Source organism: Mixophyes fleayi, chromosome 2 (genome assembly GCF_038048845.1).
Source record: "Mixophyes fleayi isolate aMixFle1 chromosome 2, aMixFle1.hap1, whole genome shotgun sequence".
Taxonomy (NCBI): domain Eukaryota; kingdom Metazoa; phylum Chordata; class Amphibia; order Anura; family Limnodynastidae; genus Mixophyes; species Mixophyes fleayi.
In genome coordinates, this window is record NC_134403.1 from 357,340,078 (window position 1) to 357,364,609 (window position 24,532).

At 41.5% G+C, this 24,532-nt stretch overlaps 1 protein-coding gene across 2 annotated transcripts; it reads right to left on the reverse strand.

The window, feature by feature from the left end:
- Positions 1-5,803: 5,803 nt before the first annotated feature.
- Positions 5,804-20,660, reverse strand: CRYZL1 (crystallin zeta like 1). 2 transcript variants are annotated; one of them, XM_075197206.1, is made up of 14 exons: positions 20,558-20,660; positions 19,697-19,768; positions 19,067-19,144; positions 18,370-18,442; positions 17,006-17,050; positions 16,477-16,545; positions 14,165-14,298; positions 11,053-11,164; positions 10,445-10,465; positions 9,787-9,885; positions 8,618-8,736; positions 7,766-7,878; positions 6,998-7,036; positions 5,804-6,227 (listed from the first exon to the last, which is right to left on the reverse strand). In XM_075197206.1, the coding sequence occupies exons 2-14, from the start codon at positions 19,760-19,762 to the stop codon at positions 6,128-6,130; spliced, it is 1,068 nt and encodes a 355-aa protein (XP_075053307.1). In that variant the 5' UTR covers positions 19,763-19,768; positions 20,558-20,660; the 3' UTR covers positions 5,804-6,127. The 2 variants fall into 2 exon arrangements, with proteins under 2 accessions (XP_075053307.1, XP_075053306.1); XM_075197205.1 differs by having other exon boundaries at positions 20,402-20,659.
- Positions 20,661-24,532: the final 3,872 nt, after the last annotated feature.

Sequence of the window (24,532 nt, forward strand, 5' to 3'; positions counted from 1 at the left end):
CTGAATGTGGCGCGCTTTCCCGTCATCACGTGACAACACATAGTCCCGCCCACTCCCAGCATTACTACTAATTACCGCTAGTGGCCGCTGCTGCGGATTCTCATACAAACTGAACGTGGCGAGCTTTTCCCGTCATCACGTGACAACACAGGTTCCCGCCCATTGCCCTAACCAGTACACAAACTGAATGTGTCGCGCTTTTACCGTAAACGTAATAGCGAAAGAGCCCGCCCACTGCCCTAATCTGCACTTCTAGTGATCACCGCAGAAGGCCGCTGCTGCGAGGTCCTCACACAGTCTGACTACAGCTCATTCCGTATGTGGCGCGCTCCCCTGACCCCCCGCCTACTCCCGTAAACTAGAGCTCTTCTTGTTATTGCTACTGATCACCACTGGAGGCCGCTGCTGCGAGCTATCTCTGCCGCCACAGGATTTGGGTCTCCGTACCTAGCGCAATACACATTATAACCAGCAGAGGACGCCAAAGGACACACATAGCTCATCCACATCAGCAGCCACAGAGGCTCTTAGGCAGCCAGTCTGCATTATATGCCAGTGGGGGTATTAATGGGGGCATTAAGAGGAAGTTATCAGAGCACAGGGCAGCTGTGGTTGTTGCTGTGGATAATAGCTGTCATTTTCTGAATGGCACTACAGAGATTATAGCTAGAATGTGCCTGATTGTTATGGACAGCACAATTTGTCTGTGCACTAGATGTAATAAATGTACCTAAGGGGTCTATCTATCATTGGTGGCTGGTGGTTGGCAGTATAATGTTGTATTGCTGCATACTGTATTTACTATGCCAGGACTCATTGACGAGCCACCTCTCCCAAACTAAAAACTGGGGGTTAGTGTCTGGGCCCCTTCCCCAGGACCAGCCACCTTACTGCCACGGATTGTCCTGATCCATTCTTCCCATCCCTTCCCCGCTGTGTCTGCCATCACCTGCAGACATCGGGCTAGATTTACTAAGCTGCGGGTTTGAAAAAGTGGGGATGTTGCCTATAGCAACCAATCAGATTCTAGCTATCATTTTGTAGAAGGTACTAAATAAATGAAAGCTAGAATCTGATTGGTTGCTATTGGCAACATCCCCACTTTTTCAAACCCGCAGCTTAGTAAATATACCCCATCATGTCACACATGGGACACACAGCACCTGTAATGCATGTCGTCACACGTGTGCAGACAGCAAGAGGGACAGACCAAAGAATGGACGATGGAAATATGAAACGGGCCAGATGTTAGTGTGGTGGGAGGTCGGACTCTTACGGGGAGATTCAATCGCTGGCGATGTGCTGTGTGGGCATCACCCAGATGTCCGGCTGCACATATTGCCAGACATTACTGTAGGAATCTCTGCTCATTTTTCTGCGCACCTCTTTGGGGCGTAAGAAAAAAAAATGAGCGGAGATTCCTGCCATACCATCGGTGCGATGTGTCTCCACGGCAGCACGGTGGTGTAGTGGTTAGCACTTCTGCCTTACAGCACTGGGGTCATGAGTTCAATTCCTGATCATGGCCTTATTTGTGAGGAGTTTGTATGTTCTCCCCGTGTTTGCCTGGGTTTCCTCCGGGTGCTCCGGTTTCCTCCCACACTCCAAAAACATACTGGTAGGTTAATTGGCTGCTAACAAAATTGACCCTAGCCTTTGTCTCTGTCTGTTTGTGTCTCTGTGTGTGTGTGTGTTAGGGAATTTAGATTGTAAGCCCCAATGGGGCAGGGACTGATGTGAGTGAGTTCTCTGTACAGTGCTGCGGAATTAGTGGCGCTATATAAATGGTGGTGATGATGATGATTGACGTCCCGGAGACATATCGCGCTGAATTGAATCTCCCTCTTAATGTAATGTGGTTCCTGGCATAAGCTATATATATTTTTTTTTTTAATGATCGGGTGAGATCTAATCATTTACTGGTGGGTGGGAATTATTGTATTAGTGGGGTGGTGGTGGGGGTTATTCATACTTGCCTACTAGGTCAAGTGAAAAGTGCAGGGGGGTGGCGAAAACTAAATTTTGGCCCCATCCCTGTGGAAAAATGGTATGATTGCGTAATTGTAGGGTGAGGCCAAAATGACACGATTTGTGGAGGATCACGTGTATAAATACATAAGGCCCCCGCTAGGAAGTGGGCTGGATCCAGAGAAAGGCCTTCCACAGGGATCCAGGAGCACTTCGTGGAATTTGGACGTATCTCAGACATACCGGGAGAGTAGGCAAATACGGGGTTATTTATTTGATGGTGGGGGCATCATGGTGGTGCCAATTTAAGGTGCTGTGATGGGACTATTAAATTCTAGGGTGACTTGATGACTATTATTTAATTGTGGGACTGCATTTGGGAAGGATTGCTATTTATTAAATGTGTACACTAATTATTTAATGTTTGGTGGGGGGAGGTTTATTTATTAAATGTGAATGCTGTTTAATGAGTTTGGTTGTAGGGAGGGAGGCTTTGCGCACCTAGCAGTAGTGTATGCAGCTTTGCCTGTGTATTAGAAGCAGTTGGAGAGCGGCCTAGGACTGCCTAAAATGAAAGCCATGCTCTTTTCGTGCTGGTCATGTCCACTCTGATACCATGTTGTGGAAATGCCCCTAGAGAAATCCCGCATCTGCCCTTGTCATAGGTACCAGTAAGAAATAAGTGGTTATTTTGGTGTCTCTCTTTTTAGTCTTTTTCAAGTAGCCTGTAATATTTAACTTTAATATTGAAATAATGTAACTGGATCACTTATTAATAATATATGGTATAAATTTAGATAAAGCAAATGGTGCAGGGCGCTTATTTATATAATTGCAAATGTACTTATTTTTGATATTGAGTGTATTTTGGTAAAGGAAATGTGTTTATTTCTGAGACCAGGGGAAGAAATTTGTTTCTTGTTTTAACTTTGCTAGAGGAAATGTATTATTTCTGAAGTATATATCTGATGCAATAAGCATTTGTTGAGGAAGTCTTTTGTGTATTTTGGTGTAGGGAAATGACTTGTTTGGGGGTTTTGTATCTTTTTTCTTTGGGAATTCTCAAGTGGAGGAAATGTGTATTCTGCAACTGTCTGAAGAAAGGACCTATATTAATCTCATGTTAATTAGACCTTTGATATGTAATGTCCAAACACACCTGGAGGCAAAGGAAGGTTTAATTAGACTTGTTGTTAGATTTCCTCTGTGTCTAAAACAAGATGCAGGAAATCACAGCAGGTTTTAGAATATCACAGTTAAGTGTAAATATTGATAGCTTTGTATTGCATGTAAATCCATGTTTGGGTAAACATATAGCATCCTGATGCTGAAAATAACTGACCTCAGGGGGCTGTCTTACCCTGTGAGGCTGTATCTAAAACTGTATAAAAATGAACTGTTTTGTATTGAAAATCGTTTGTTTCATCTGACCTGTTCAACCAGGGTGAGCAAATAAACATCACTTGCTTCAAAGACCTGTGTGGAAATTTCTATATCCCTGTGACCTACAGATTAGACCCAACTCTAATCCGTACCCGGATGTTCTGAGGTTTGGACCCAGTCGGTTTGTTCTGTCGGTAAAGGAGTCCAGTGGTGGCAGCATTTGTAAGCCCCTCCTACTGCGGTTAGAGGGCGCATTTTGGTATAACGAAAGGGAACAGTGGCAAAGTCAGCCCAGCCGGTTCCCAGCAACAACAGACAGGGAGACAGAGGCGGTCCATCCTGTCACAAATAATATCTCTAAATCATAGTAAATGTAGCAGCAAAACACGGTGTAAAATAAATTTACAATTCTGTTTTTGAAGACTTGTTGCCAACTCGTCAACTTCTTCAAATCAATAAAGTGTGGCATAGCAAATACGTGGGTGTAAGTACAGCATATAAATAGTGCTCAACATAGCGCACTAAACACAAAATATTTTGTGGCAGAGGCTAATTTGTAGTTCCTCCTTTCAGTACCTAATTATGCGTCCACCTGGTGTAGTGAGAACTAAAACAGGACTTCATCGTCATACGGTTTGTATTGCAGTAGTTCCAAAGCTTGGCCTTTGTGCTGATTTTAATTATGTTTGATGTATCTCATTTAAAATTTAAATATATATCCTTTGATTGGTCTTGTTAATAGTGACATTCTGGGCATTATTCATTAAGTTTCCATGAATGCTGGGCTGCCATTGTTATTATTAGACTTTATCTATAAGGCACCACAAAAGGACCGCAGCTCTGTGTAACAAATAACACACAGATATGTTGGAGATGCAGATCAAGTTATGTATGGGACAGTGAGTGAGAGTGATAATGGTAATGTCCAACGTGAAGTATATCTGGGCTCAGGAAATTGGTGCTAGGGAAGCAGGCTATAGGTACAGAAGGTGATGCAAAGGTAGAAGGAGAACACGAGGGAAGAGGACCCTCTTCATGAGAGCTTACATTCTTAAGGGAAGGGGGAAAGACACAAATAGGGTAGAACTAGCTGGGGGGAGTGGAGGTGATAGCCAAGGCAAAGGAGTTAGGCCTGAATAAAGACATGAGTTTTAAGGGCACACTTTACGCCTTGGAGAGTAGAGGCCAATCGGATAGGGTGTGGAAGATCATTCCACAGGTGCGGAGCAGCCGGGTGAAGACATAAAGACGGGAGTGAGAAGAGGTGATCAGTGTGGTAGGGAGGTGGCAGAAGTCGGTAGAGATGAGTTTGGAGATGTAGGAGGGGAGGAGAAGTTTAAATTTAATTCTGGAGGCCATAGAGAGCCAATGTAGCAATTGGCAGAGGGACAGCAGAGATAGAAAAGCAGCGCTATTGAGAATAGACTGAAGAGGGGCAAGGCGGGGGTTGGGTAGGCCAGAGAGAAGGAAGTTACAGTAATCAGGGCGAGAGATTACAAGGGAGTCAATAAGAGTTTTGATGGCTTCCATGGTGAGAAAGGGCCGGATCTTTGAAATATTCCAGAGGTGATAGTGTCAAGATTGGGAGAAAGGCGGAATGTGAGGTTTGATAGAGAAGTCCATGATGACCTCTAGGCAGCAGACTTGAGGGACAAAGAACAGTAGTGTTGTTAGCAGAAAGACGGGGGAGACGATTATTTGAGCCTCAAATATTGAGTTAAAGAAAGCGCTGAGATGAGATGACCAAGAGACATCATGGAAGGATATAGCTTAGATAGATTAGGGTATCATCAGCATACAGGTGATAATGAAGGTCAAAGGTAGCTGTTGAGGTCACTAAGGGAGGAGGTGTTGAAGGTGAAGTGCAGAGGCCAAAAAAGAATGCTCAGGGAACTTCGATAGGAAGGAAAAGAAGGGAGTGGACTGGTGAGACGAGAAGACAATATAACAGAGACCTATAGATCGAAGGCAGCAGAGAGATCAAGAAGGATAAGAAGGGAGAAGGGTCCCTTAGATTTAGCAGTAAGATGTAAATTCCATATAAACCCACAAGCCCCTTCTTTTGGAGAGGCTAATTTTAATATATGTCCCAGCGCTGTCTGGAAGTCTCCTTTACCGCTCCTCACTGTTCCAGCGATGATCATGGATCCGAAGAAATGTCCTTATAGATTCTTTGAGTTTGCCCAAATATCTCTGTAGAGTGGCCCTGTCCAGGGACAATGCTGAAAAGAACATTTTTATTTTAGCAGACTCAGTCAAACTCTGTCTCTCCTACAAGTGAGCAGTTGTCTGACTCGTCCATCCAATAAACCTGTCACAAATATTAACTAAATTAAAAATCAGATCTGCTCTCAGCATGACCCGTGCATGCAGTTTACTGCAGACGTAAAGAATAAGCACAAGCTATACACATCAATTTTATTGGGGGTGAAAAATGAGGCAATAACCTAAATTTAAATCGAATGTTAATTTTTATTATATTTACATATCAATATATTACATATCAAAAATCCCTAAATGATGTCCACTAAAGTAAATAGTCCATTGCTTGCTGGAATTGTATTGTGACTCCATGTTCTGACAATCCATGTTTTTATGAAAAACCTGCAACTGATCCCCTTCAGATCATACATTTGACAGTTAAAATGTATCCAACGAAAGAAAAAATTATAGATCCGATAATACTTTGTTGTTAATGACATCGTCACTGTAACAGGCGTGTTCCATAAAGCGTCCAGCTATGCGCCAGCTTTCTACTACATGAACATACCCGCTGTTACAGCTGGACAACCTGCCGCTTCCTTACTTCATTCTTCTGAACCATTTCCATGAACACCTTTGCCTCGTACAACGGGACGGCTTCATCCAGCTGAGGTCTAGGACAAAAAGAAATGGACAAAACAGTTCAATTTGTGGGTAAAGCAGACACAATGTACATATCTGCTTTACAAAAATACAAATCAGTTGTGTTCTTTTATATTATTCAGCTCTGTCGGAGCTGAAGAATACACCTGAAATAACTGTGGTTATACTTAACCATGGAGCAGATTGCCAAGTTAAGGAGGGGTGAGTTCTTCTCTGAGTAAGCAGAGGGGAATGATAGACTTGCAGACTTGTTTTGCAGAAATCAACTGTACATATCGGTTCTCCATTCCAGACCAATCTTTGAGTTTACATTCTCACTAGTTAGCACAGCAAACCCTCACCCCAAGTGTGTTATTAACCTTAAATGGCAAGAACATTTCACCAAAGACTCAGGAATATACAGCAGCGGCTTCACACCCCAAGCTCACTTCATCCCTTGTCAATGTGATATTTCCTCATAGGGTTTGAATGAATTGCACTGGTTATAATCCACATCTCACTCCTCAGTCTACGGACAGTGTGAAGATTGCAGATTGTGTTCATTTACTTAGCGGTTCCTAACAAACCGGTTCTTCCTCCTCTGGTTCATTAGTCTAGAATTATAAAGGCTGCAATTCTGCACCTCCAAAACCCCAGCGATGCATTCACCAGCCTTCTGTCCCCATCACTAAACATAATATATTAAAGGACATGCCCAGAATTCCAGATATTCTACTAAACCATAATCCATCTCCTTCTCTGGGACCATTTGGTATTAGTACATGATGTTTCATTCTCTTACCTGAATATCCCACTTGCTAGTTTGTCCATCACATCTTTCAGGATATGTGAGAATGTGGTTAAGGAAGGATCGCATTTTGTCCGGAAATAAGGCACGTAAATTGGTCATAATAACATAACTAGAATCAAGTACCTGGGTTTATTTAAAGACTTTAAGGTTCCAGAAACAGACAATAATAAGAGACATGAACTACAATTACAAATGTTAGGGCACCGTGCATCCTAAAGGGACTCCTTCCACCCACCAACTTAATCCCCGGCGGCACTGTGGGTGTAATTTGGGGCCCCCCTCATGATCTGTAGAAATACCCTCTCTACAGCCCCGTGGGGGACATGGTTCACGATTCGGAAGTGGTCAGTGCTGTGTGGCTGAAATAAACTTGAGAAAAACAATCACAGCCTTCAGGTTAAATCACAATATAGGTTTATAAAAGTTTAATGACTAATGTTTATCAGTATTGCGCCTTCAAAATATTATAGTTTCATTGTGTTACTAGTTTAAACTAAGTCCCTAAATGTCACAACATCAATACTATATATGAAGATCTCTATACCTGCTCATACATACATCCCAGGACTTTGTATCTTTATACAATCACTGGGAGATTCTGGAAACCAGCGGATGTCCAGCACTCAGTGGCTGACGTGGTATCAGTGTACACAGCGGCCTGCGGCTTCGTGGAACACGGATCAGTCATCAGATCTATCTTTATGAATCAACCAAGTCCTCAGCCAGGTTGTAGTTGTTATGTTATTAGATCACAAAATAAGGATATGGAGATATTTTCCTTGCTGGGCATTGGACAAGTTCCAGATTTCTTCATTGAGAAAAGAAATGGACGCTCCCTTTAGGAAAAGACTGTTGCTGTCAGGTGGGTCCAGCTGTAACACAATGAAAATAAAGGGTTTAACACTAGGGATCTCCATAAGGAAGACTCAGTTACGCAAATCACTAAAGCACAGTGGGCCTTATTCATTAAGGAAAGGAAAGGAAAAAAAGTGAGTAACTTTACACCTGGGCAAAACCATGTTGCATCGGAGGGGGTGGTAAATTTAAAATGTGGGGACAGATTTATAGTTGGGGTAGGACATGTCCTAGATCAACTTTAAATTTCAGTGTAAAAATAAAGCAATCAAGTATTTGTGTGCTACATGAAAAACAATAAACGAATATATATATGCAAAATAATAAACGAATATGCACCTCTTGTATTGTAACATGGTTTTGTCCAGGAGAAAACTTACTCATTTTATTTTACTTACTTTACCCAATGAATCAGGCCAAATATATTTGGAATTTTTTTTCAGACTATATTTATTTTTGATGTATAGGGTGCAGTGACGAGTCCAGCATGCTACATTTCCCCAGGAGAGATACATCATAAACTACCAAGTACAGCCCCGGCCATCGTTACACACCACCTGCTGGTGTCCCCCCTCCAGCAGCATGGTATATATAGATATGCTATATCAGTCCTGGACAACCTGTGGCTGTCAAGGTGTTGTCAAAATACAACTCCCAGCATGCCCTGCAAGCTATTAGCAGGCTAGCTACTGGCAAAGCATGCTGGGGCTTGTAGTTTAACAACACGTCGAGAGCCAGGCCTGTGCTATATATTACCTGGAGGTTCTTCTCTCTGGTCACCCAGTGGCTTCCAACAGAGAGCAGAGTGATGATGTCATGTTTGTGCGCCAGAAGCTTTGGTTTTATAATGGGGTCTTCTGTGTTGTACAGAATCACTGGGAACAAAAGAGAAATAACGTACATGAACTCTGCTTTCTAGATCGTAATTCTGCTAACCTCTGCCAGACGCTGTCTCTTTCTTCCAGAAGTTATAGTCCTGTCCCTGCTGCCTCTAGTTATATTACTGCATCTGTCCTCAGACTTCACTTTTGCACTTTATAGACAGTAGAGAGGGTGGCACCGGGGTGGAAAACGACATTGCCAATAACAAAATTGTTGGGCACAGGGCTTCACCGCACAGGCTCTGAGATAATAGTGGGTGCAGACAATGGTGAAACAGTCTGTATCCCCAAATAATAACTATCACCGCTGCAGGACCCCTCTTCACCTCACAGCCCTGTAGCCATTGCATTCCTTGCAATAGAGGTAGTCCCACCACTAGGTGTGCGGCAAACGCACGTGTAGAAGCCACAATCTGCTTTCCCTCGTACTAATGAGTAAATCAGCAGGAAAGTGTCCTAAACTCCAACCCGATAGTACAACGTGATGTCAGGATCTTTATAGTTAAATGATGTCCCAGCCTTGTGCATCACTGGTTCACTTTTCCATTTAGATTGTAAGCTCTCGTGACCATAGGTACATGAAGACCATAGGTACAATGTAGATAACCGAGCAATATGTGACCACAGAGAATACAGTGAATAAAGAGGGCAGCTTTGTGACCGCCACACAATACAGAAGGCAGCCTTGTGACCGCCACACAATACAGAGGGCAGCCTTGTGATTGCCACACAATACAGAGGGCAGCCTTGTGATCGCCACACAACACAGAGGGCAGCCTTGTAACCGCCACACAATACAGAGGGCAGCCTTGTGATCCCCACACAACACAAAGGGCAGCCTTGTGACTGCCACACAATACAGTGGGCAGCCTTGTGATCGCCACACAACACAGAGGACAGCATTTTACATTGCTAAGTATAATGTTGGTGCTTTATAAATAATAATGAATAATAACAAACAATGGTAGAAATATTGCGATGGCTTCTCAGGTTTGTTTTATTGCTTTTCAAAACGTTGCTAAGGTATAAATATATATGACTGACCTCCAGCATCGAGAACAATGTCAACTCCCAGGCCACCAGTCTCCTCCAAGCATTTGTCTGCCAGGTCAACGTTGCCTTTAGACATATCTATAACACAAGCTGGAAAAGGAGAAGACATAGGATGCAAGTAAGGGAGACATCATTCATTGACTGTATTAGAAAAACCAATTACTTCACCTTCCCCAATCAAGCTGTTAATTCATATGTATCTTTTGGATCACTAAATTTGGTGCAACCACTGAAAGAGAGGGTCACATGACCAACAGCTACCAATAGTAAAGTGTCTATTTGTCAGAGCTCATCATTTATACAGATATTGATCATAGATTTTACTGTGGCTTAGTGGTTAGCACTTCTGCCTCACAGCACTGGGGTCATGAGTTCGAGTCCCGACCATGGCCTTATCTGTGTGGAGTTTGTATGTTCTCCCTGTGTTTGCGTGGGTTTCCTCCCACACTCCAAAAACATACTAGTATGTTAATTGGCTGTTGTCAAATTGACCCCAGTCTCTCTGTCTGTATGTGTGTGTTACGGAATTTAGACTGTAAGCTCCAATGGGGCAGGGACTGATGTGAATGAGTTCTCTGTACAGCGCTGCGGAATTAGTGGTGCTATATAAATAGCTGCTGCTGATGATGATGATGAATATGATACTTACCTACTACCGGCTGTCGTATTCCTAAATAAAAATAAAGATAAGATACATTTTAGGAACTAAAACACCACAAATTGACAAAACAATGTAATCAAACTGCTACTTTTTTTTTAAAGCTATGAAACTAGTAATACTAGATACCTATATCTGCTCTATCACTTAAGCTGACCATACACAGAGCAATCAGGCTTGTTTACTAAATTTGGTCCAACTGCACCATGTGTGCTGAAAAAAAAAAAAAAAAGCAGGTAAATTAATCAGAGACTGATTTAGTATAAGTCCCCAGTGATTATTACTATTTAATATTTGTTATAAAGCGTTTACAAGACTTTACAGTTGCGCTCGCTTATGTTTCGGTTGCCAATCGTGTATTTGGCGGGATCAATGTCCTTGGTAAATAAAGTAGTAGATTTGGACACGTTGGGTGAATCTGGGTCATGAAGCTTAAATGGTTTTCAGAAACGTTCCCCGTGTCCTGTATCCAAAACTCATTTTTGTAATCAAATCTTGATTTAAGTACAAGATAACTAAACCCATCTGAGTGAATATTTAAGTGAAACTCTTGAACGCCCGGCGCCTTCTAGTATTGATTTATATCTGCCAGATCTCACCTACTGTGGGCCTGAGTTTTTCCAGAAACTGTTTGTCCTCTTCGCTGTGTGCGGTTGCGATCACGGTGGCTCCTCTGTGATGGGACAACTGAACAGCCAGCGTGCCAAAGGGCTGCGGGATAGACCAAAAATATTCATAGTCGTTATCACTGAGTTTGGAGAGGCTTCACCGGGAACTGGGACTCAGATGACTTGTATTATGGTTAGGTTAGGGGTTAATTTTGGGAAAGATTTAGGTGTAAAAGACCTTTTTGAAAAGATTGTTTGAAAATATTGCTCAAGCTTAAAAACGTAGCTTGCCCAGTGTATCTCTATGTAGGTGGACACTTTTCTGTGCATGCTTGATATAGAAAATCATTGTGCATGAGTGTACAAATTGTACACTCAATTATAGGATGGTGCTATATAAACAAAAATTATTATAGAATCTTTATGTGTGTGGGCACACTTAGGGTTAACAATAGAATAACCAGGGTCAGATCACTTTTAATGCATGAGAATGCAGCCTATCCATTCATTAAATACCAATGATTTTGTTTTTTCCAACTTATAAGTTTGTATTTAAGGATTTATAAAATGCAATACAATTAATTAAGCTTGTACGTAAAGGAAAATAATAGAAAAAAAATAATTATTAGTGAATTGTGTTTTTTTTATTGTTTGTTAAAACATCTAACTGCTTTCTGTAGACACAATGGGCCCGATTAATCAAGGAACGCAAAACTAATGCAATGTGTTTTTTGTTTTTTTTAAATGTACATAAATAAAAGATACGTCTGTTGATAAATAGGGGTCTAGGTCCGCTCTGCTCTAACAGACAATACATTGCAGGATACGTCGGATACATATGTGGAATAAAAAAAAAAATAGGTCCCAAAAAAACGCAAAGAAAAAAAAATAAATTCAATTAATGTCACCTGTTAATAATATAGTAATTAATGACAAAACATTATAACTTAAAAAAGCTGTGTTTTTTCAATCCCCCCATAAAATACATTAGGATGTTATTAATGTCTTCTGTACATAAACTACATTTTTACAGTTGCTGCTGATTTTACACACATGTCCTAGCATGCAGACACGGCTGTCATCACTAATACTCGACACTTACACCTGACCTGTAGCTGATGCAAGTGATATAGATGAAACACATATCCTAGCGTACACAGCCTTCATCACTAATACTCGGCACTTACACCTGACCTGTAGCTGATGCAAGCGCTATGGATGAAACACATATCCTAGCGTACACAGCCTTCATCACTAATACTCGGCACTTACACCAGACCTGTAGCTGATGCAAGCGCTATGGATGAAACACATGTCCTAGCGTACACAGCCTTCATCACTAATACTCGGCACTTACACCAGACCTGTAGCTGATGCAAGCGCTATGGATGAAACACATGTCCTAGCGTACACAGCCTTCATCACTAATACTCGGCACTTACACCTGACCTGTAGCTGATGCAAGCGATATGGATGAAACACATATCCTAGCGTACACAGCCTTCATCACTAATACTCGGCACTTACACCTGACCTGTAGCTGATGCAAGCGCTATGGATGAAACACATATCCTAGCGTACACAGCCTTCATCACTAATACTCGGCACTTACACCAGACCTGTAGCTGATGCAAGCGATATAGATGAAACACATATCCTAGCGTACACAGCCTTCATCACTAATACTCGGCACTTACACCTGACCTGTAGCTGATGCAAGCGCTATGGATGAAACACATGTCCTAGCGTACACAGCCTTCATCACTAATACTCGGCACTTACACCAGACCTGTAGCTGATGCAAGCGATAGAGATGAAACACATATCCTAGCGTACACAGCCTTCATCACTAATACTCGGCACTTACACCTGACCTGTAGCTGATGCAAGCGCTATGGATGAAACACATGTCCTAGCGTACACAGCCTTCATCACTAATACTCGGCACTTACACCAGACCTGTAGCTGATGCAAGCGCTATGGATGAAACACATATCCTAGCGTACACAGCCTTCATCACTAATACTCGGCACTTACACCAGACCTGTAGCTGATGCAAGCGATATAGATGAAACACATGTCCTAGCGTACACAGCCTTCATCACTAATACTCGGCACTTACACCTGACCTGTAGCTGATGCAAGCGCTATGGATGAAACACATGTCCTAGCGTACACAGCCTTCATCACTAATACTCGGCACTTACACCTGACCTGTAGCTGATGCAAGCGCTATGGATGAAACACATGTCCTAGCGTACACAGCCTTCATCACTAATACTCGGCACTTACACCAGACCTGTAGCTGATGCAAGCGCTATGGATGAAACACATGTCCTAGCGTACACAGCCTTCATCACTAATACTCGGCACTTACACCTGACCTGTAGCTGATGCAAGCGCTATGGATGAAACACATGTCCTAGCGTACACAGCCTTCATCACTAATACTCGGCACTTACACCAGACCTGTAGCTGATGCAAGCGCTATGGATGAAACACATATCCTAGCGTACACAGCCTTCATCACTAATACTCGGCACTTACACCTGACCTGTAGCTGATGCAAGCGCTATGGATGAAACACATGTCCTAGCGTACACAGCCTTCATCACTAATACTCGGCACTTACACCAGACCTGTAGCTGATGCAAGCGCTATGGATGAAACACATGAACCTTTGAGATGCCCAAAGCTTGAATCGGACGCTGCTACGTGCCCTCCAGCTTGGCACGTCCTTGCTGTACACTGACTACGTGCACACGTCCTTACTGTACACTGACTACGTGAATACCCTCAGTCCCCCCCACCTATGAAACTGGATGTTCTTGCGTTCAATGACATATAGTCCTTTTCTGGGCATGCGCAATGCTATTTTACACAAAATACGGCACGTATTGCGAATGATGTTCCTTAATGAATCAGGCCCAGTATTTTGGGTTTTTTTAATGTAGGGATGGGGGTGGGATGCAGAGGACCAAGTGCCAACCCTATGGAAAGTGTGATTTATAGCTGTGAGCTAGATAGAACACACTGAAGTGCCCCTTGAGGTCTGCGATACATCCATTACAGGTGGAGACAGAAGAAGAGGTATCATACGTACACTTGCTCCATCTAGAACCAGCACGGACTTCCCTGCTGTCAGGTGTGCGAGGGAGTGCAGGGCGGTATACACACACAAACCATCCCATATAGTTCCTGCCGCTTCCACCCAGCTCACCTTCTCAGACTTGTGAACTGGTAAAACAAAACACGACACATCTTACTCTCAGTGATGAGTAGCAGCTTATCTAACCAAGTTATAACAATTATTATTTGCAACTATCACCATGTACCAACATGTTCACTCCTACAAATTTACAAGAAGCCTTCAATGAAAGCTCGTTGATGCCTTACGCTGGTCACACACACAGATCTGGCCGGCCAGTTTAGTCATTGTTATCCAAATATGGCCACCATCCACTTCATAGCCCCAACCTGACTGATCCAATCTGATTGAAACTGATCTGTTAGGGTGGAGAAATCAGATGGGCCAATGATAGACTTGTGATATCACCAGCAGTAGCCACAAACACATCTGGTCACTCATTGGCAGGAAATGTAGTATCTTCCATGTCTGGTGAAACTGATCATATATCCAGTAATTGGCCCTGAAGTCAGATTGAACTGTACGCAGCCAACTAAAGACATTTTAAACCAGAACGCTGTTTCAATAAAGCAATTTCCAGCATCGGTGGCATAGTTTGTAGATCAGAGGTTTCATGTCTGGAAAAGACGGCTCACCCTGGACAAAGCATTCAGGAAGAACAGAGCCCTAAACCAGGACGCACAGGAGACATAAGCAGTAGCGGTGGAAAAACAAACCACGGATGCCACACTCACAGAAAGGAAGTTGCTATTCTGTGAGATAAAAGAGTGCAAAATGGATGCAGGAAAATAATATTCTTGTGATCTTTGGTACAAAAAAAAGTACATTATAATCTATATTTTAATGATTTCTTAAAAATAAATAAAATAAAACTTTGTTTTTTGAATTTGTTGGGGAGTGAGTCCCCTGCGCACAGCTAGTTGAACCACAGATTGGGAGAACCTCAATCCAGCCAGACGCTATAGAGCCCCTAGCCTGGAGTGTGGATGTAATCACCTGTCCAAGCTTCTCTATACAGCGGTACCCACAGGAGTGCAAGCTGGGAGTCCAGGAGGATCATGGGAGTGTAGGATGGAGCGGGTTTCTCCAGGACAGACGCAGTTCCTGCTGTGTGGGAGGGACAGGTGCTAACTCTAGATTTTTTCCCCACGGATTTCTACTTGAAGTAATTAATATATTAGGTGATAAGAGGAAGCTTTAGTCCACCAAAGTAAAACTACAGCCAAGGGGAGATGGACTAGAGCTGCTCTACCTCTACAAGGGGTGGTTCAGAGATATCCACTGGAAAAAGCATAAAATCCATCAAAATGCATGTTCGGTTTAAGCGTTTTCCTGTCACATACTTCTTACCATGTTTTCCATGGACTGAGCTTTGACCATTATTTTCAGTGTGCGTTAGTTCCTAACAAATGGAGCACGCTGCGTTCTACAACCCAGCGCAGTTCTACAACACAGCGGTGTGAACGACACCACTGACTCCTATTTATAACGCACTTTCCACGTGTTTATAACCACCAGAGGGGTATTAGAATGGACTGGTGTGTAAGAGCTCTTCTGTGTTACAGTGTTTGGATTTTTTTCTGTATCAAAAATGTAGAAAATGGAGCACACATAATTTTTCGAGCATTAACTGGTCATTTTTTAATAAGACGGGTGTTTATCTTTTAAACCCGTTAGGAGCCTATGGGGGGAGGACAAAATCTGTGCCTTACTTTCATGGAGGTGTAGAAGGCCCCTCTAAAACACGAGAATAGAAACCGAGCAAGTTGTGTGTGAATGAATCACGTTATGGGCAGCTATACTTAAATAAATGTGTTTTCAATGACTTTGAGGTTATACTCTCACATCTAAGCTTGTGGTTTGTTTTTATTCAGGAGACACTTTAAAAGCAGCTTCATGGGACCACAGAGACAATAACTACTTATAGTAATAACGTTTAAAAATATATTGTAAGAGAGGATTTTCACATAGTTTTACTTTGACTCGTAACCAATCACAGAACTACAAATAAAATACAAACTCAGTTGCAGAGCTTAAAGCATTTTTATTGTAGGAATAAAAAAATTTCCTTGAGAAAAAAATTTACATAATATATTCAACCATCTAGTGAGTGAATGGAACAATGCAGACCCCCTCCCCCCAAAACGCCTGTTTTGTGATACAGGACTTGCAAGAAGAGGGTGTGGTCACAATATCTGGGTGTGGTCTGGGTAGACAAGGGTGTGGTCTGAGAGAACCAGCACACAATTTACCATAAAAGAACTCACCTAAATGATGCTCATGAACCCAGATGACTTCACACAAACCGGACTCTTCACAGTCTAGTGGCAAAATTCCTGGTGGACAAAATGCTGGTCAATTTCTATTAGAATGTGTCATTATTTATAGTGGCTGTCAATAAAGCTATGAGGATTCCTCTCATACAAACACATACGGTACCTCCCAACATTTAGAATCCCGAAAGTGGTACAAAATAAGCCCCTCCCCAATCCACCTAAACTCTGCCCACAAATGGGCAAATTTGGGGTAAAACTCCACCCACTTTTCTGTTAAGCCTGCCCCTTTTCTGCCCGCAAATTGTGACAGTAAGGAGGTATGCAAAGAACTGGTTAGGTTATTGACTTTTTGATGCATCCTACATAATATACACAAATCCCCCCAAAAAAGAATAGGTGGATTGTTGTGAGGAATTCATACATCCATACTATATCTAACATGTACAATGGGGCAGGAATTCCTCTGTAAAATTCTGGGGACAAATGTTTCTTATGGAGTACAGCAAAAAATCATCCTTACCTACAGCTTCATCATCCGGATGGAAGAAGGACACTTTGGACCCCACTAGAACAAGCCAAAGGACATTTACAATATGGCATAAACTGTATTTTATAAGATATTCATGGGATCTATTATACAGAAGCCATTATCTAGAAGGTTCTAAAGAGCAGAAAGAAAAGAGGCATATGACTGCTCCCCTCCTGTGATGTCAAACACACAGAGAAGATCATTAAATAACTTCTTCTATAGTCACTGTGAGGAGCATTGCTATACACATTAAAGTAGATGTGTCACTTACACTAGGTAAAGGCGTCTAATTTGTGGAATGAACTAAAATTCATGGAAATGTAGCCTATCAATTCTCCAGGATCCAATACCTCATGAGTATAAGTCAGGCCTCATGAATATTAGTCAGGCCTCATGAATATAAGTCAGGCCTCATGAATATAAGTCAGGCCTCATGAATATAAGTCAGGCCTCATGAATATAAGTCAGGCCTCATGAATATTAGTCAGGCCTCATGAATATTAGTCAGGCCTCATGAATATTAGTCAGGCAGTGTCTCGATGATGTAACCGGTTTCTAGCTACTTAATAGGCTGCATACAGGATCAGCCCACCTGATCGATGCCTCCAATGTATGCAGGTGGCAGGATCACCCTAGTGTAGAGGAGTATGACAGAGGCAGTGAGGGAAAAGACGGGTAATTCATAAATGCACTTTAATAGGAGTTCCAAATTGTGGAAAAACATTTTCTGGAAAACCGTAGGTTGAGAACATCCTGGATAATAGATCCTATACCTGTACAAGGTTTGTATGGCTAAGTAAAACGATTTCTTTATGTTTTACGGAAAACAATTGTAGACAAGGAGGTTTATAATTGAGTTCTGGAGTCAAGGCGCTATATTTGCTAAACTGTGGTTTTGAAAAAGTGGGGATGTTGCCTATAGCAACCAATCAGATTCTACCTATCATTTATTTACTACATTCTACAAAATGACAGCTAGAATCTGATTGGTTGCTATAGGCAACATCTCCACTTGTTCAAACCCGCAGTTTAGTAAATATACCCAAAGCTGTTCCTTTACAGTCTACTCATATAATATATAATGTTGTATACTGAAAATGATAAGGATGTGTGTAAGACATGGAGGAGTTCTTTAGGGAGGTGGATTATCTGCAGCTTACAGAACTTTATTGTGATTTTCAATATCTGTAATAATTAACAGCAGTAAAATCTATTTTCTGTGGACATTCTGCACAATAACCTACATTTTTACCTAGAAGTTTATCTAAAATGAGAGTTAAAAAAAAAAAAAAAAGACAAAAAACATAAAACAAATATAAAAGTCCATTTCAAGCGGTATGTTTGTCATCTGTTACCTTCTAGAATGACTCCAGCTACTTCTCTTCCCACTGCTGCTAGTTCTTTTTCTGGATATAACTTTGATATTAGCTAATTTCAGGAGAAAGAAAAACACAGTTAATTGTAAAAAAAAGCAATTCACACATTACATTATTATTATTGGTCTGCAATGAGACTTAATTGTGGCAGGACTGACTCTGTTTTTTAATGTCAAATATCCACTTAACCTATAACAAGCTGATACCATGTGCAAAGGCATCTTGTACCGATACCTCGCTGACAACGTCTCTGCCATTAAATGCATTCTTGTTCTGCCACTGAGTGAAAGTTCTTCTTCCTTATCAGACATCGAAGTCTTCAGAAGACCCACTAAGGTGTCATTGTAAAGGCTCACAGACAGGAAGTCTTATGTGCTTGGAAAAATATGTCCCCCATGTTCACAGCCTGACCTCACGTACATACACTCCTGCTACTTTCTGGGTGCTTTTGTATGTATACTTGTACATTTTATAGAGGGAGACCTGCACCTTAGGATTAATGATCCTTTAATAAACATTGATATCAGTTACAAGACAGAAGCTGCTATACACGAACCTACAATACACTGTATCCCTCATGTATTTTATGCAATGTCCAATTGGAGTCTTTACGCACTTAACTTCAGCCTGCACCGTTTGTGTATTGTGCTGTGAGCCTCAGTGTGTTTAATGTTACCTTAGTATCGACAGGACTCAGTGCACATGCTTTTACTTGCAGTTTCACATGGTAGTCACTGGGAGAGGAGACAGGTTCCTGACAAGAAAAAAATAAAATGAAGAAATACTGAGGATTAAAAAACAAAAAAAGCAGGTCAGAATTGTAATAAAACTTTACCGTAGTAACAAAGTAAGTGTACAGTGTTGTGTACCCTGGGTAAGTTTAGATTCTCACTAGTTCAGTAAGACATTTACTGTCATTAAATGGTGCAGAATATATTTCTATATATAATTGCAGTTTTACGAGCAGGCACAGAACGGTAACCAATGCTGGAATCATCTGCTATAGCAGAACGTAGTAGAAACTTAAGAGGATACCAGAGGCATTTTCTATACACAACGTTCTTATAATATTCTGCTTGTTAACCCTTTCTTCATTGCATAATAAGTCACTAAAGTAGGGAGATCAGGACTGTCTTTGTATCATATGACAAATATGTATACTGGATATATTTTAACTCAATATTGTACTTGTAGCTTCTTATATGAATTTTAGCATTAAATGTTCCTTTATGTACATTATGGAAATATTTTTTCCTGAATAAAACGGGGTGGATGTGAAAAGCCGCCAATTATCTGCAGAAAGTACCTTTTCCTGAAACACAAACTTCTCCTCATCTTGTGATGCGGTCACTTGGTAGTATAACCCCTTCATACTGACCTGGAATACAGAAGATCATTATACAGTATATTTATTATACAGTGTCAGAAGATCACAATTACAGCCTATAGGACAAGTATCCCAGTGCAAATCCCCTTTACCAATAAATAAACATTATTTTTAGGTGTAGCTTGGATTATTGGTGCCCTGACCACATAGCTTTGTTATTACGCCCTCTCATATTAAAAAATTAAAGGTTGGATACAGAGCCACAAACATGCCCAATTGTAAAGCGCTACGGAATTTGCTGGCGCTATATAAATAAATGATGACGATTTTAAGTAATTCCCTTTTTCGCATACTGAGATTTACATCCCTATTGTACAAACGAGTAAACATTGCATTACAAGATCTAATTCTACAATGGCTCAGCAGCCATCACGGAGTCTATTTCATTGTTACTTATTTAATGTGTGACCACATATCTTATTACATAGGTGACATCAATGTATCACTAGATATAAATGTTAGCCACTTATCATAGACTAAGGGCAGTCTAGACACCACTGAGGCAGAATCACTATCACATCTAATGCTGTGTACAAGTTATTATGCAGTGGTCATGCAGCATTGTCTTAAAACATTGCAGCATCTCAAACAACAGTTCTACAGTGCAAGGCATAAGTACCATACCGGTTGATAATCCAGGTCCCACAGGCGATGGAATATGACATATGTCTGGAATGCGGAAACAGACACAAAACTACTGTCTAAGCAGAAGGGTGCAAAAAAAACCCAAAACAACAGGAACTCTTGTCAAGCCTCTTCCTAGATCTGGCCTCTCCTTACCCTGGGTCACCTGAGCTGAATGAATGAGAATCCTTTCCTTGTTTTGCTGCCAAACTGTGCAAGAGAGAACTGGGGGAAGGGCACTAGTGCAAAGAGGCGGGACCTCCCACATTAACTATTTATTGTCAGTGCAGCCTGCTACACAATGTCCTGATTGCAGTCACGCTGTGGAGTGTATGGAAACTATTCAGCCTACCTATGTAACAAATTACATACATTTGTATTAAATAACAAATAATTCTAAAAAACACAGTACATTAAAAAATGTATACAACTCAAAAACTATAAACATTTAAACACTATTTTATGTAAATTTATATTTTTAGACTGATGTACACTTTATATAGATGTGAATATCAATTTTACTGTTTTAGGCTGGGAACACACTACAGAAAATTTCTCCTGATGCGATAATGTTAACAATTTTACCAAGGACTGAAAGTTCCAATCGGAATGCCGATTTATGTGTACACACTATACACGTTTTAATAGATTTATCTTCAGATCTGTGCTCTTCATCTGTCATAACCATCGGCTGAAAAGCTTATGACTCTGTTCACTCTATGGAGATCTATGGACACTGCCGGTCCTGAGTGCATACACACTGCAGGATTGGAGTGACATTGTTCCATTGTTATAGAGATTTTTAGTCCGTTTATAAAATAAAAAAAAAAAGGATACAATGAGCTTTGGAGCAATAAAACGTGATCATTGCAGCGTACCCACTAATGCGATATTTGACCTAATGGTCGTTTATCGTGTGATTGGCCTGATAATCGGGTGATAAACCTGTAGTGTGTACCCAGCCTTACTGATAACATTTGGGGCTAAACTGCAGGTTTGAATAAGTGGAGATGTTGCCAATAGCAACCAATTAGATTCTAGGGGGGTATTCAATTGTCGGCGGGTTCCGCCGCAGAAAAACTAATACCGTTAATACGGTAATCTCTCCCTGAGCTGCGAGCTGAAATCCAGCGAGTAAATTACCGTATTAACAGTTTTCCACGCACAATTACCGTAATACCGGTAATTGTGCGCTGACCGCGGGATTTTCGGCAATCTCGCCGACAATTGAATATGCCCCTAGCTGTTATTTTGTAGAAAGTACAAAATAAATGACAGCTAAAATCTTATTGGTTGCTATAGGCAACATCTCCACTTTTTCAAACCCGCAATTTAGTAAATAAACCCCTTGACTCCAAAACTCAGTTATAAACCTCCGTGTCTACAATTGTTATCCATAAAGCATAAAGAAATTGTTTTACTTAGCCATACAAACCTTGTACAGGTATAGGATCTATTATCCAGGATGTTCTTAAGCTAGGGTTTTCCATAAAATGTGTGGCGTTGTACAGCAGATGCAACATTCAAGAAGTTGCTTTGTAACAAGTTGCATATAAAATCACATGTATCATTGTACAACTTTGCACATGATAACAATGTCAGAAAAATTGTCATGTCAAGCCAGACAAAGTGCTTCCTGGACATCTGCCTCGCACACAGTCTTTTACATGTTTTTCATTTGCTTTTAATGGATAGTTATCCTTTAAGAAGCTGAATGCTGTGCTTTATGTGCTCCTGAAACATAAGCACCTAAGAATAACTACAAGACAACAACAGTGAATAAGCACAGTGGCTTAGTGGTTAGCACTTCTGCCTCACAGCACTGGGGTCATGGGTTCACTCTAATGGGGCAGGGACTGATGTGAGTGAGCTCTCCGTACAGCACTTAGTGGCACTATATAAATAGATGATGATGATGATATACTTTATTAATGATGTACTGTCAACTTAAAGTGAAAATACAACATTTTCATTGATAACTTTTATCCCATTTTAATTTTATCGTCATTTTGCATAACTCGGTTTTTAAGCATAAAGGACATAGCAATGTCTCAGCAATGTTTTAGCTATACATATACATTCAGTTTTCCATCAATTAATGCATTTAAACTGAGCCTATAATCTCCATATAAAACCACGCTGTCTATAACAAAATATTAATATTGAATAGAACAGTAAATTGTTCTGTGCATTCAATGCAGAAAATCATTTTTGCATTTATATTTATTATATTATGCTTACACAAAGACATTTATCGACTTCTAGTAAGCTTTTCTATAACAAACTGCAGTTCTAATACAAAGGTAGAATGTTATTATCTGGTCAAAAATAATAACTCATGATACCAGCTACACTTTAAATGGGTCGGACGATTTCATATGACTTCAACTTATTGCTTTGTATGTACCTGCCTGCAACTTTTACTAAATACATGGTTTATCTTTCTGGCTGACAAGTATATATTTTTCAGTGTATATTATTGGGCATTTCATATGTCTGCAGAGATAACACAGCACTAGCATCCTCTGTGCATTTTACACAATTGTATAGTTGTAATATTTTACACTGCTTTACCACATTGAGACTTGTGTATGAAGTAATAAGTAAAACACACTGGGTTCAGTAAGAGAGCATTTTATTGAAAGTAATGGCTGCACTGTTTACTTTGCACCAATCTCCATCCATGTCCCCCCTTACATCTGGGCTATTTGGGAGACAATTGCTTCTCGGCCTGTTAGCTAAGATCAAGTGTAGTTCCTGTCCTAGAAGGGGTGTGACAGAGGACCTGGAAGGGATGGGGCTCCTTGGTCTGATGCCAGAAGGCCGGCGGTGACTTGGTGGCTCGAGGTGTCTGTGCCTCCGGGGGACAGGGCCCGGAGTTGACCTGAAAATGCACGGGTGGTGGCGGCCCACTATCACGAGCAAAGAGTAAGGCACGGAGCACAATACACTGAGAGCGAACCCTGCACCACTATACACTTTCTTGGTCCTGGCCTTTTGGCTGGGCCAGAATTTTTTTTACACCCTCTGGCCATCAGGCTGGGGCTTATGGGCACTTTTTTATTTATTGAAACTATGACACTTATATACAGCACAGGACTTGTTTTGCACGGATTTCATTTTTTAGTTGATTTCCGTTTGCACCTTTTTGGGTTTGACCCTAAGGGGAACCCCTCTCCCTCAGTTGTCTGAGACTCTCTTCTTATGGGGAGAGTTGAAGAGCCAGCCCCCCCAGGGAAAGCTTCGGCCAACCTCGAGGTAAAGGGGGCTGCCCAAGCAGCCCTGATGACCCTTGCTCCCAAAGGGGCCTTTTGGCTCCAGGAGTCGGGGATGTAAAGGGGCACCCCCTAGCTTCGGTGAAGGGGTGTCCGAAGAATCTTTATCCTCCAAAGAGGCCTTTTGGCTTCGAGGGATAGGGAGCAAAGGGGTCCTTTCCTTTTTGGGAAGGGTCTAAGTCCCAAGCCCCCAGCACTGTTTTTGCACAGCACTGGGTGATTGGAGCACGCACCTCAAGCTTCAATAAAAAAAATTAAATTTGGGAGACAATTGCTTTAAGTAGCGGACCTAGAATCGCCCATGGATTCTAATTACGTCACAAACTGGCGTGTTCAAAACTCCACGATTGGTCCCCTATTATAATTATCCCAAAGCTCGCCTCACCATCACGTGATACGACAGCGTACTACTCAGCCGCCATCTTTGATTCTGGCACCGGTCGAATATTGTATTATTTATCACACACCATGTTCACATCTGAAACAAAAACCAATATGCAAGTTTACCGATCTCCACCCCGCCTTTATCAGACAATTTCAGAAACCAAGGAGAAAGTGACTGCTCAATCTAGTTAATGATTAACTTCCAGCCATGGGAAACACAACATGTGGAAAAATAAACCGCTGACAATAATCGTGGTGTATACTAAACCCCTACCATTCCTACCATGTATTACTTATGTCTTGGAAAAACGGAGATGCTAGAAAGGATTAGCGCCCTGACTACAAATGGCTGCCGGCAACTATTGTCGCAGTCACGTGTTGTGGGCACCCGGATGCCGACGTCACAAGCCCTTGCCGCAGATACGCGAGAAATAAAACGAGCGGTCTCATTGGCTGAGGTTGGGGAGGGGGC

Excerpts from the sequence above, each read along its gene's own strand:
- CRYZL1 (XM_075197206.1), bottom strand. The coding sequence starts at position 19,762 with ATGAAGGGGTTATACTACCAAGTGACCGCATCACAAGATGAGGAGAAG. Across the intron at positions 7,879-8,617 it reads CCAGAGAGAAGAACCTCCAG|CTGGACCCACCTGACAGCAA; the intron begins GTAATATATAGC and ends ATTGTGTTACAG. Across the intron at positions 7,037-7,765 it reads GGAAAATATCTCCATATCCT|GAAAGATGTGATGGACAAAC; the intron begins TATTTTGTGATC and ends CTCACATATCCT.